This window comes from Dromiciops gliroides, chromosome 6 (genome assembly GCF_019393635.1).
Source record: "Dromiciops gliroides isolate mDroGli1 chromosome 6, mDroGli1.pri, whole genome shotgun sequence".
Taxonomy (NCBI): domain Eukaryota; kingdom Metazoa; phylum Chordata; class Mammalia; order Microbiotheria; family Microbiotheriidae; genus Dromiciops; species Dromiciops gliroides.
The window spans coordinates 263,726,541-263,739,129 of NC_057866.1; the positions used below are offsets into that span (position 1 = coordinate 263,726,541).

The 12,589-nt window shown below is 40.3% G+C and overlaps 1 protein-coding gene across 1 annotated transcript; it reads right to left on the bottom strand.

Moving 5' to 3' along the window:
- Positions 1-2,715: 2,715 nt before the first annotated feature.
- On the bottom strand, positions 2,716-6,960 carry LOC122732286 (U1 small nuclear ribonucleoprotein C-like). The gene is made up of 2 exons (XM_043972361.1): positions 6,865-6,960; positions 2,716-3,087 (listed from the first exon to the last, which is right to left on the bottom strand). The coding sequence occupies exons 1-2, from the start codon at positions 6,958-6,960 to the stop codon at positions 2,716-2,718; spliced, it is 468 nt and encodes a 155-aa protein (XP_043828296.1).
- Positions 6,961-12,589: the final 5,629 nt, after the last annotated feature.

The following is a 12,589-nucleotide window of genomic DNA, read 5'->3' on the forward strand; positions in this document are numbered from 1 at the left end:
TATTAAAATCTCCCACCCAATCCAGATCTTCCAGAGATGATCAATAGAATGGCTGTTGTATTCCGGCCTCCAGGTTATTCTGCTCCTTTCTCAAGGTTTTAAGTATCTGGTTTACCACCTTCTCCTCCTCCCCAATTCTTGTCTTTTTATTAGGGGACATCAGAATTTATGTTGATAGTCATTCAGATTTCTTAGCCTCCCAATTCTTCAGTCTCCTTCATTTCACCTCACCTGCTCCTTTATTCCACCTCACCCACAAATAAGGATGGTTACATTGTAGATCTTACAATAACCCACAAGTGTTCTACTTCCACAATGAAAAACTTCTTATTTTATTTTATTTTTTTTTGTGGGGCAATGAGGGTTAAGTGACTTGCCCAGGGTCACACAGCTAGTAAGTGTCAAGTGTCTGAGGCCGGATTTGAACTCAGGTCCTCCTGAATCCAGGGCTGGTGCTTTATCCACTGTGCCACCTAGCTGCCCCCCCCCCACAATGAAAAACTTCTATTAAAGAATGCCTTCTTCCATAAAGAATATCTATTAATGGCATTCTTTTATATAACCATAACCTCCTAATTTTGAGCTATCCTAAACCTATTCTTAGCTTTTCTTGAGATCTACCTCTCCCTGCCCCTCAGTATTTTCTCAAGACATTAGCCTTACTCTAATCAATATTCGTTAGTCAGTCAATAAATGTATTTTGGTTTTTTTTGTATGTGGGGCAATGAGAGTTAAGTAATTTGCCCAGGGTCACACAGCTAGTAAGGATCAAGTATTTGGGGCCAGATTTGAACTAAGGTCCTCCTGAATCCAGGGCCAGTGCTTTATCAATAAATATTTATTAAGCACATCCTATGTATTAAGAGGGTATTAAGAGAGGACTAGCACCTCTGGTGAGAAGGCTTACTGAGCCCTTTTCAGGGCTTCCCATATGTTTTTACCTATCACCCAACCTATCATTGTGCATGGGCAGTGGCCATGCCCCAGTCAGTAAACTGTCTCTGCAGTTTGGAAAAACCAGGTTGAGGGTAAGTGACAGGCCTTAAACCTGTAGGTGAAATAGGCGGATGTCTACCCAAGGATGTGAACAGATGCTCTAGTTGAATGGTCAGGTAAGAAGAATTTGTTCCAGGGGCCTTGAAAGTGGCTGAAGCAGGTGCTCTGGATCATTGAGAGCTGGTCAGACATTGAAGACTTCAAGGTCATTCTCTGCATCCTGGGCCATCAACGGTCGTGTTGACTTTTGTCTTGTCATTGGACTTGACGACTCTGGAAGGACCGTCACACCTGATGTCATTAGTCCTCACTGGCTTCTTTACTTCTCTTTTGAGCTCTGTCTCAGCTCTTCCAAGAAAGGGAGCAACAGGCTGGGTGTGTTGCGGGGCAGAGCCCAATTTCTCAGTCCTTTATGAGCACTTGCAATACTCCTCTGAAAGATAGTTTTTCCAGGTTTAGGAATAAAGGCAACTTTGAAGCAGGATCAATGTGGGTACCATTATTGAGGTCTAAGACAATCACAGATCTATTTCTCCTGAGTGGAGATTTGTAGAGTTGTTTGTTCTGTTGATCAAATTGCACTGCGATGAACCAAAAGCTATCATTTTTCCTCTCTCATTTAGATTAGCTAGAATAACTTTCAGTTCTAAAAAAATGAGATCACATTCAGGGGTTCACTTGGGATAGGGTTAGGAATTAGATCTGTGTTTTCATTGATATAGGGTTCCTCCTTATAATCAAGGAGAGAAGAGATTCCTTCTATCCAAGCAGGTCAGCACCTTCTTCAGTACTTAGAGTTTTTGAGAGGCCTGGGAAGCTTGAGAGATGAAATGATTTGCTATTATTTGTTACAAGTTTTCTGGATTTTGATGCCAGATCTCTATCCACTATGCCATCCATCACTTATTAACAAAATGCTGATTTTTTTTGACGTGGCACAAGGTTCCATGAATTTTCTTTTTAAAGTTTTTTCCCTTTCTTATATTTTAAAATAAAATTTAAACATGTTTTAAAAATTCAAAGGTAGCATTACATTATCCACAAGGATATTTTGTATTTGTCACACAGTCTTTGCCACAACATGGGTAATCTTTTTGAGAAGTAGGGAGAAACTAGATAAATTGAGGCAGGATGGTATTTTGCCCCAAATCAAAGCCATGGTGACAACTTCCATTTTGATGGTCATTTCTTGGCATTCCGCTTCCCCTAAAAGTCTGGCTTCATGGGTTCATGTTACTGGAGAAGTGAAAGCTTGTCTACAGTTAATATTATTTCGCATTCTGTGATGGTGTTGTTAATAGCAATGCTGATGAATAATTTTTTTAGGTTACAAAGCAGATCTATTTTTGCAATGACTAGAAATGATGTTTGGAGAAAGGGTGATTGTTTTCAGACAATTTCTCTTAAGAGATAAGATGGGGGTACAGCTTGGTGGTGCAGTGGATAAAGAACCAGCCCTGGATTCAGGAGGACCTGAGTTCAAATTTGTCTTCAGGCACTTGACACCTTACTAGCTGTGTGACCCAGGGCAAGTCACTTAACCCTCATTACCCCACAAAAAGAAGAAAAAGAAAAAGAGATAAGATCATTATGCATTTTATTGCCTCATTATTATCTAAAACCAGAAATTAGCCTATTCCAGAAATCAGAAAAAGGGTTAGCAGTAGTAGTATTTGCTGTAGTTTACTAGACAGTAGTAGTTTCATTTTGGCTTATTATTTAAGGGCTATCAGATGGGATGGGAGAGGAAGTGGCATTAGAGGGAGCAGGAGTGGTGTTGACAGCAGCAGTGGTGCTGGGTTGTGGAGAAGAGTTATTAAAAGGAGGAGGAGGAGGAGAAGAAGAGACAGGAGGTCCAGGGAATGGAGATGGCTCTGGTTTTGGAGGGTGAGTCCCATTGGGATGAGGGTGGTGGTTAGGAGGAAAGGGAGGCCGATTGAAAGGAGGAAATGGGTCTGGGAAAGATGCATTGGGAGGAGAATGGGAAGGAGGACGGGGATGTGATCCTGGTGGCTTGCTTCCTCCTGGTGGAAATGGGCCCTGAGGCCCATGGTGGTGTGGACCCTTGTGTCTTCTGTGACATTCACTAGACTGTTGAAAGAAAAAGAAAATCATCTATTAAGGATAGCATCATTATGTGAAGTTATATGGTAGAGAATTCTTATCTTTCCATGACCCTTTCTATAGGCATGCAGGCTTGTATGACATTGAAGAATTGATCAGAGAAGAATGTCTTCCTTTACTTGAAAGTCTGGCTTTCTTGCCTGTGGCATTATTACCTTACCCATGGGTAAAGCCAGCCTTATAATATTCATGAGATCCAGCAGCATCTGACCTTCTGTATTCCACATATAATAATCACAGACTGAAATGCTGCTCATAAGGCATCCTACCTATTGACCCAATTCCACTGTTAAGAATGAGATCAGAGATTAGAGAGATATTTTTCATGTCAACTGTTGGCTTCTCAGGTATTTTTCCAATTCCTCTATCTGCTTTTTCAGTTGATACCTCTCTCAGCAGTGAGACTCAGCATTCACCTTTGTGCATTTTTACCAAGAAAATAATATGTGTAGAGCAATTCCACAGTGACATGTTTTGGTGCAAATGTCTAGATTAATATGGTCTCTTTCCCTTATAAAAAGAATTTGGTCTTATTTGGAGCCTTAAATGCATCTGTTCATTCATTTATTCATTCACTAAATAAATATTTGGGGAGGTGCTAGGTGGTTCAGTGGATAAAGCACTGGCCCTGGATTCAGGAGGACCTGAATTCAAATCCAGCCTCAGGCACTTGACCCTTACTAGTTTTGTGACCCTGGGCAAGTCACTTAACCCTCCTCACCCTGCCACCCCCCCCCCCCCAATTAAAAAATATTTATGGAATGCTTACTACATGTAAATCACTTTGCTATATGAAGACACAAAAAATGGAGTCTTTGGCCTCGTGGGAAGATAAACGTGTATAAAAATTATTTCAATACAAGGCAGTATGAGGTCGGTGCCGTAGTAGGGCTACATGTAATAACTGCTAGGAGTTGATTCTACTCCGAGTTTCCATGAGAGAAGATGTGGGGGAAGGAGCAGATGAAAAAAGAGCTGAGCCCGATCAGAAAGAGGAGGCAACTTTGTCGGTGATTGGGAGGGGTTTGGGCCAGTGGAGAAAGACTAAGTTTCAAATGAGGAGGAGGGTTTGAGAAGGTTTTTAGATCAGGTTCTCTCGATCTGGCTCAGGCTGAATGTGCAGGGGACACTCACTGGGTGTGATCCCATTGCTGACTAGAATGGGAATTTTCACTTGTAGTCTGGGCCAGTTTCACTCCTCCTTAGGAAGCACGGTGATCCCCCTCCCCCATCTCATGGTGGTGCTGGACTTAGCGGAGACATCTTATTGGTGTAGCCTACTATAGCTCAGAGCCCTCAAACCCAAGTGATTCACCAGCCTGAGCCTCCCCACTAAGAGATATTACAGGTGTCTCCCACCATGACCAGCTGATTTGGAGGGAAATTGAGAGAAATTTGAAAGAAAACAACTTTTAGATCTAAATGCTGGTCTAGATTCTACTTTTAGGTTCTGGCAAAACAATCAGAAGATTGGTGAAAGGTACTAAGGGTAAAGAGGTTCATGCTAGCAGATTTTTTTTTAAAGGCTGAAATTCTTAACCAGTATGAAGTCTAAGGGAAATTGTACAGTAACTTAGGCTTCTGGAGACAATGAATGAAACAGACCAGAAACTTCAAAAGAAGGGAAAGAATCTGAGGTGGATGAGGAGAAATGAAACTTGTAAGGAGGCTAGAGCATGGGTTTTAGATAGAGGAGAAAGGACATCTGTGCTCTTAGCACTAAAAAGCAGACCTGAGATTTGACCTAAGGCTGCTATGAGGAGGAAGCAACTGTTGTTCTTCCAATAATGATATAACTATCAGGTGAGAACTTTAGCAAAAGTTAAAAGGGAGGTGATGCAAGAAACATTTATCAAGCACCTTCTATGTGCCAGGCAGCCATGTTACATACAGGTGATTACCCAGTCTGGGTCCTCCAGGAGCTCACAATCTAATGGGGTCACAGACAGTGGTGGCTAAGAAAATGGTCAGACAGAGGCTTGATGCTGACTCAGTTACGGGAGTCTCTACCTGCAGTGATTCAGGTTGGGGATCAGGAATGGGGGGAAGCATCGACCAGAGCTACAACTCAGACCTGTAGCAGGTGTGGCAGCACTATGGAAGTCCATGCTCCTGGGGTGGGCCACATCTGCAGGAGACACATGCTGGAGTTGCAAGCCTAGACATTTTTGAGAGTTCTACCAGCTTGTGAGATGAGATGGAGGGAGCACAAAGTCCCTTGCCACAAGGCTTCTTTGGCCCCAAGGTGATAGAAACCTCTGACCCTAAGTATTTGAAAGACTATAAGGTAGCAAAGGGGTAGCTAGGGGGTGCAGTGGACAGAGCATGGGGACTGGAGTTCGGGAATACTCATCTCCCTGAGTTCAAATTTGGCTTCAGACACTTCCTAGTTGTGTGACCCTGGGAAAGTCACTTAAGCCTGTTTCTCTCAATTTATTCATCTACAAAATGAGCTGGAGAAATCAATGTCAAAACACTCTACTATCTTTGCTAAAAAAACCCAACCAACCAAATAGGGTCCCAAAGAGTCAGACATGACTCAAATGATTGAACAACAACAAAAAGGTGGCAGAGTGTTGTACTTTGTTCTGCTTGGTCCCAGAGAACAGAAATAGGAGCAATGGGGTCATGTTTGTCAAGGTAGCTTTATGACTCAATATGAGAAAAAAGAAAACCAAACTTTCCTAATTAGATCTATCTAAAACATAAGGAGCTGTCTTCGGGAATAATGGGTTTTCCATCTGTAGAGGTCTCCAAGTAGAAGTCAAATGACTACATTGTGGGAATATTGCGGAGAGAGGGGATTTCAGGGCAGGTGTTTTGGTTAGATAAGATGGCTTTTCAGGTTTCTTCCAATTCTGTGCTTTAAATTTGAGGACATTGAGGAAAGTTTAATTCACATGAAATCTCATAGTCAGAAATACAGTGTGCTAAAATTAGTAGGTGCTTAATGAAAACATTTTGAATTTAACTGCATCACGTTTTAAGTGGAGGGGCTGTCGGAGAAGCTTGAAGGGATTCCTACCTTGTATGATTTGGCGGGGGTGGGGGGGTGGAGAATAGTGATGGCAATCATCTAAGAGCCCTGTAAATATTCCATTTTATCCTCACAACAACTCTGGGAGGTAGGTGCTATTATCTCTATTTTCAGATGGGGAAACTGAGGCAGACAGAATGACTTGTCCTAGTCTACAAGCTAGAAAGTGTTCAAGGGCAAATTCCAACTTGGTTCCTTCTAGCTCCAGGGTTAGTGTTCTATCCATTGAACTACCTAGCTGCCTCATTCTGAGTAGGTCAGAATAAATGATGTCTAGGGTCTCTTGACTTTTGATATTTTGTAATTATATAATTCAAGACTCTAGCCCTTCATCAGATAGATGAGTATAACTGAAAAAAACAGAGAGATTAGAGGACTTTTTCAATGTTACTTGAGGAAGTGGCTTTAATTCTGCTATATATGTGCAAGCTATTGTTATTATTGAAAAATGATATTTCAAACACAAAATATGTTAGATTAGTTGAGACAAATGAGTAAAGGCTCTGAATTTTTAAAAATGAGATTATAATATTATAAATTAATTAATTTACTGGATAAATAAATTTGATTTCAATGTAAAAAAGTGAGACAATATGATGACTTATGAATTGTTCATATAAAGCATCATATCACATGTATTATAATGATTTAAAATCACAATCAGTGAGAACAGTAAGAAAGAAATAATTAGGATGGATAGTACTTACCAAGAAGCAAGCAGCAAGGGTCACAATGACCACAATCAATGATGGTGCCACCTTCATTTTTCCCTTTCCCTGAAAACCAGTGCACAGAGTGTTCATGGCTAGAAATGTTTATGGAAACTTTTAACAGGCAATGTCCTCCCTACTTTGTTTAGAAAACATCCGGTAAGTTCCTTTTTTTTTTTTTTTTTTTTTTTTTTTTGGCGGGGCAATGGGGGTTAAGTGACTTGCTCAGGGTCACACAGCTAGTAAGTGTCAAGTGTCTGAGGTCAGATTTGAACTCAGGTACTTCTGAATCCAGGGCCAGCCCTTTATCTACTGCGCCACCTAGCTGCCCCCATCCAGTAAGTTCTTACACAAAATGCTGAAAGCAAATTATTATGTTATTATCCCTAATAATTTTTTTTTAATGGAGACAGGCAGTGTGGCATATTTTTAGTGAACTGACCTTAGAAGCAGAAAGACCCAGGTTCAAATGACACCTCTGTGACTTGTGACAGTGCATAAGCCATTTAACCTCTGAGGTCCCCAATCAATTTCCTGAGATTCTAAGGTATAGACAAGTTGCTGATTTTCATCGATAAAAGGAATTTCCATATGAAAAATATTTCTTCTACTGATAAACTCACAATCTGGGTTCTCCATTTAAACAAGTATTGTTTACTAGCAACAGCTCACAGTTATATAGCTTCTAACTATTTACAATGTACCAATTATACTTGTAGCTTCTTTTTTTCTTCTCCTCTTGGGGCTAAGCCATCCCAGGATGATGCAAATGCCCAGGAAGTGGTGGGTGGTTGGGGGCAGTGCCTAATCTCCTTACTCTTCCCAACCCCATAGCGGGTTGAGCTCTCTTAGAACTCACCCAAGGTGCCTGGGCAGCAGCAGTCCTTCCACTGGGGTCTTCCTACCTGCCTGGGCTGTTTGACTCCTTACAGGTTTGAATGATATGGATGTCAACAGCTCCATGCCTTCCAATGAAATGGAAGACAGCTTTTCACCTTACAGGACAGTAGAGCCATCCTTCTAGAAGAGAGGAGACAAGTAACTCTCTTCCTAATCATGTCTTGTGGGGTCAGAGCCACATAAAGGTGACCTTCCTTCGACAGAACTTTGCTAAAGTGTCCCCTCTTGGAGCCTTTCCAAGATTCTCAGTTTAAGCTTCCCCTTTTGACTGTCTGCTCTGGACTAAAGACTTCCAGCTAAGCCATGAGAGAGATGGTATTGGTGTTCTTGTCTTGCTCTTCGGAACCCCATTTTCAGAGGAAAGTGAGGCAGAGTTAAGTGACTTGCCCAGGATCACACAGCTAGTAAGTATCTGAGGCCAGGTTTGAACTCAGGAAGATGCCAGGCCTCATTTTATGGCTAAAGAAAGTCATCCTGAAGGGGTGGCTAGGTGGCGCAGTGGATAAAGCACTGACCCTGGATTCAGGAGGATCTGAGTTCAAATCTGGCCTCAGACACTTGACACTTACTAGCTGTGTGACCCTGGGCAAGTCACTTAATCCCCATTGCCCCACAAAACAAACGAACAAAAAAAGTGATCTTGTATTAGGTAAAGTGGCTTGCCTGGGCCACAGGTAGTTAGTGTCAGAGATGGATTTGAACCTTACTTTGCCTGATGTCTGGCTTAGCACCCAATTATGTTGCCTCTACCACGCTGTGTGGCAAATAGGAGATTAATAAATGCTAGTTGACTGACTGACTGACTCCTAAAAGGATCTATCCTAGTCCATTCCCTGTTCTGCAGAACATTTCAGAATATGAGTAATCCAAAGAGTCTGTAGATGATATAATGTAATCTTGACAAAGCTACATAGTAAACAATGCCTCAAAAATCCATCATGAATGATTGTCTTCAGTATGAACTGTCTTACATATAACTTGAAGATAAAAAGCAAAATCCATTAGATTATGGTTCAAATTTTGCTATTAAAACAGACAGAAAACTCATTTCTAAAGTACTTTAAGTTTTATGAAGCACTTTCCTCCCAAGAGGCCTAGAAAGCAAGTATCGATTTCTCCATTTCCCCATTTTGCAGATGGAGAAACGGAAATTCAGAGAGGTTAAGGGATTTGCCCAAGGTCACACAGCTAGTAAAGGCAAAACCTGCACATGAATCCGGGTCTCCCAATTCCAAGCCTAGAACTCTGAAATCTGGTGCCTGTCTAGTTATGAGGAATCCTTTTATTAAAGTCCTACTAGAAATTATGCTGTGCAAGTTAAAGAGTACCCTCCTTTAGTCGGTTAACAATTGATAAGCTCTTTGGGAGTGAATGTTCTTTGTAAAGGGGGATGTGTTTGGGGATTTGTTGAGGAGTGTTCCTTATGAAAATCCAAATGTGACAGCAGATGAAAAACCCCACTGTTAAGGATCTGAGCAAAGCCTCAGGAACCCAAGTTGAAGATGATTGCCCAGTGCCTACCTGTGGGAATGGCTTCTTCTCAAGACTTAATACTCTTCACGTAATTTTGGTCAGCTGCTGCTTTGAGGAGCCACAGGATAGGGAATGCACAAGGGAAGCGACCTCTTTTATAGCCCTCCTGCCTGGTTGTTATGGTTGAGAGAGAAAAGGTGTGACGAGTGAGGACATGTCTGGGTTGACTTCCTTTACTCAAAGAAGGGATATTTATGACCTGCCAAGTTTGCCAGTTGCTTTCTATATGAGAAATGGGACTGGCTCTGTTGCTAAAAAATCAGAAAGTACATAGAAAAGCTAAGCATTTATATGCATTCTATCTATCAATTTATCTATCAAACCATCTATGCATCCATGTATCTATGCATCCATTCAGTTGTCTATCATCTATCACATGTGTGTATGTTTCTATCTATCTACACATCATATCTATAATCTATTTATCTCCTATCTCTATGTATGGATGTAAATATGTATGTATGTATGCATCCATCCATCCAATCATCCAGACATCCAGACATCTATCATCTATCACATGTATGTATGTTTGTTTCTATCTATCTACCTAGCATTTCTATAATCTATTTATCTCCTATCTCTATGTGTGTATATATGTATCCATCCATCCATCTATCATCTTCCAGTATTATTTAAATTTCCTTTTTCTATAGGAAAAGCATCACTAGTACTCTGTGCTATATTTTCACAACTTAGAAACCATCAGTTTTCTTTTGTGAGTATCATCAAGAAACTCCCAGTACTTCACATTTTGTCTTTATATTGATTTACTTATCTGGTGATTTTTAATAAGTGTCCTCTTTCATGATAAATTCAAAGTCTAGGAGCAATTTTATCAGAGCATTTTAGAAATGAGCAAGAAATTGAATTAAAATAATCACCAATGGTCTACACCATATGCATATCATACCATGTTTGGTGCTATAATAATTTAAAATAGCTATTATATTGATGAAGTTTTGAAGTACTGTACAGGTAGCAAGGTATTAAAGTCTAAAGTCTAAGGCTAAAGAAGTGGACACCCTTAAGGTATGCAGTTAGAAAGCTCAGTCAATAGTGTGCTGTACTTGACCCAAGATAGACCTGAGTTCAAATATGGCCTTAGATACTTCCTAGCGCTTTGACTCTGGGCAAATAAATTAAGCTCTGCCTGCCTAAGTTTCTTCAACTGTACAATGGGACTCATAATGACTCTTCCCTTCCAAAGTAATTGTAAGAATGAAATGAGATCATAAAATCATGATGATGATAATGATGATTGATGACTGACGGTTTGATGATGATTGGATTAAGATGACAATCGATGGATGAGGATTGATTGATGATAAGGATTACTTGATGATGATGGGCATTGAATGATGCTGATGATAAAAGGTGTGGTACTTTCTTTTCTGAGCTATGGTGAAGAAAATTCTTTGTCAGGTATAAGATACTATATAAATGTTATCTATTCCTGTTGTTCCAAGAATCAGCCTCATGGGTTTATTGTAAGGAAATCTCTCTTTAAAGTCCTATGTAAATGTAGTTTACTATGAAAAGAATGATGAGTAGGATGCTATCAGAAAAACCCTGAAAGACCTACATGAGTTGATGCAACATGACATGTACTCTATACAAAATAACAGCAATACTGTAAGATGATCTGCTGTGAATGACTTGGTTATTTTCAGCAGTGCAATGATCCAAGACAACTCTGAAGCTCTTATGAAAAATGCAGTCTATTTACAGAGAGAGGATTGATGGTGTCTGAATACAGAAGGAAGCATAATTTTTTTTGTTAGTTCATTTATCTAAAGTTTTGTTTTTGTCTGTTTTCTTTCACAACCTGGCTAATGTGGCCATGTTTTGCACAACTACTCATTTGTAGCTTATATTGAACTTCTTGGGTTCTTGGGTGGAGAAGAAGAGAATTTGGAATGTAAAGGTTTAAAAAATTGATGTTAAATTGTCTTTACATGTAATTTGGGAAAATAAAATGAAAAAATTTAAAAAACGAAATGTGATCATATTTGTGAGGTGTTTTATAAAGCTTTAAGTGTTATATCAATGGTAGCGATGCTGATGATAGAAGGCAAAAAAAGTCCTATTAGAGCCCCTCAGAAATAAACATAACAGGAAAAGAGCAATTCAGCATCCAGTAGAGTCCCAGACACCATCAGTCCCAAATAGGTAGGATTTCCACTGCAAATGCCTCCTCTATAGGTATCATAATGTTTTCCAGTTGTGTTGCCTCCATCTAGTTCCTCACCTTGATGTTTTGCTCAACTCTCATCCAATGAGATGTGTCCTGAAGCCTTATCTCAACTTCTCATAAGGAAGTGGAAGTTGTTAGCCACAGAAGGAGAAGACTCAAGGGGAAATGATATCTGTCTTCAAGTGTTTGAAAGATGGTTCTGTGAAGGGGTATTAGATTTGTTCTGTTTATCCCTTGGGGGAAGAAGCAGGCACAACTGTGGAATTTATAAAGAGACTAGTTTAGACCTGATTTCAAGGAGAAAAATAACTTTCCGGACAAGAGCAGCTTGATAAAAGTGGAATGGGATTCCTCAGGAGGTGATGGGTGCCTCCTTGTTAGAGGTCTTCAAGTAGTGGCTGGATGCCTACTTGTTGCATTTGTTATGATTCCTTTTATGTATGGGCTCAATTAGTTGGCCACTAAAGTCTCTTTCAACTCTGAAATTCCGTGATTCTGCTTTAGTGAATTCAATTGTCTCCTTGCACTCCTCTCTACTGATCAATGTCTCAGTCTGGTCCCCTCACTGCCCTGGTTTTCCTTACAGTTAGAGAGGTAAATGTTCCCAGAAGTCCTTTGCCTGGGTCAGGGACCAAGGGACTTCTTCACTGCCCACCCTAGACCTTGGTGTCCACCTTTGACTCAGTGTCCTCAGTTACATTGCTGTAGGGCTTCCCTCAGTATGGATGTTCTGTGAAACTATGGCTCTGAGTGGCACTACACATTGGACCCAGGCTTCCTCAGGTGAATTGTAGTAGTAGTAGTAGTAGTAGTAGTAGTAGTAGTAGTAGTAGTAGTAGTAGTAGTAGTAGTAGTAGTAGTAGTAAATAGGACTATCTATATAGTACTTTAAGGTTTTAAAAAACTTTATATACATTATTTAATTTGGTCCTCACAACAATTTTGTGAGTCAAGTGCTATCTTTATCCCCATTTTGTTGTTGTTCAGGTGTTTCAGTCATGTTGGACTCTTTTTGACCACTTTTGGGGTTTTCTTGGCAAAGAAACTAGAATGGTTTTAGGAAAAGAAAAGAGGAAGGAGGGAGAGATAAAAATT